Below are 1286 nucleotides of genomic sequence, written 5' to 3'. Positions count from 1 at the left end.
GCTGTAGCAATTTCCAGTCTACGGCTTCCCACATCTGTTCCTACTTGGGACCACTGAGGAATCCTTTTTTTCTTTTCGGAAACTGAACTACCATTGGCTCTCTAACAGAAAGGATATGAAATGACTTCCACAGGGTATCGGATGACAGCATTAATCACAAATGGAGCTTCAGCAGCCCTGCCCACCAGCCAGATGGGGTTGGGGTCATTCAAGATGGTGGTAACTGCAATATAATCATTAAACATTAATTAGGATGGCCCTTTGACCCTGCCAATTGAGGGCTATAAATACTCTTTAACTTCTGGCGGATATTCTGCACTTCAGAACTCAAAGAAATAATTCAAAAAGAAAGAGAAATTGCATGTGCAAAGTTTAACGTACTGCTAAAATACTTGTCAAGATACTTATGTTAAAATACATTAGAAATGTGGAAACAGGCTGTGTGTTCTTCAACAATTACTGAATGGTTAACTGAAGGAATACTAAGCTGCCACTAAAAGTAATATCAATTAGACCTTTATAGCAGTGTCAGGAAATATTTACATTACATGGTTTAAAAAATGAAAATAATTTGGATTCCAAAGTGTTTCTACATTTTAATAGCTGTATAAAAAAAATCCACATATGGATAAAAAGTGAAGAAAATTTTTAAAAAGTTGATTTGTAGGCCAATGTTTTCTAGTTTTGTTTTAAAATTTTATTACTGCAATAATGCTGCTAGTATATTACATAAAATCTGTAAGAAATACCAGAATTGCAGTCTTCCCACTTGTGAAATGCCTGTGTGTAGTATCCATGATATCTGGTGGCCAAGTAACACTTTAGATGCTCTTAGAGAAAACCTCAGACCACTGACCAGCCAATGTGCTGGATGAAGCACATGGGAGCGCCTGAGAGCTCTGTAAGGAATGAACACACCCTGCCTGCCACTCAGAACCCTGGGTGCTTCCATTCTCCTAAGAGGCTGCTAATGTGGGGTGAGTCACTAGTAGTATCTAATTAATAAAAAGAGAAACAAATAGAAATAAAAATAGTGAGGGGCAGGGGATGGTCAAGAGTCTGAAGATCAGGACAAAAAGGACAAATCCTAAGTAGTCCGTTTGCCTCCCATCACTGAGCGTTCACTGGTTTTGACATTAATTAAAAATAGAAACTACTAGTGACTCACCCCACATTAGCAGCCAAGGACAAAAGAAGGTAAAAGAAGCCTTGGCTTCTTTTACAGGCATCATATGGGGATCAATTAGGCTTATGTATATTTAAAAAAAGGAAAACCTGGGCCGGCC

At 38.3% G+C, this 1286-nt stretch overlaps 1 protein-coding gene across 2 annotated transcripts in view; it reads right to left on the bottom strand.

Moving 5' to 3' along the window:
• Positions 1–88: 88 nt before the first annotated feature.
• The window catches only part of TMEM231 (transmembrane protein 231), a 19196-nt gene continuing 17998 nt past the window's right edge, over positions 89–1286 (bottom strand). For both annotated transcript variants that reach the window (XM_008577214.1, XM_008577215.1), the window contains exon 6: positions 89–223. In XM_008577214.1, the coding sequence (XP_008575436.1) occupies positions 102–223 (122 nt within the window). In that variant the 3' untranslated portion in view covers positions 89–101. The remainder of the gene's footprint in view (positions 224–1286) is intronic.

The sequence above is a fragment of the Galeopterus variegatus genome, unplaced genomic scaffold (assembly GCF_000696425.1).
Source record: "Galeopterus variegatus unplaced genomic scaffold, G_variegatus-3.0.2 Scaffold1462, whole genome shotgun sequence".
NCBI lineage: Eukaryota > Metazoa > Chordata > Mammalia > Dermoptera > Cynocephalidae > Galeopterus > Galeopterus variegatus.
Note: the sequence above shows the minus strand (reverse complement) of the source record. Positions and strands in the feature narration are given on the sequence as shown.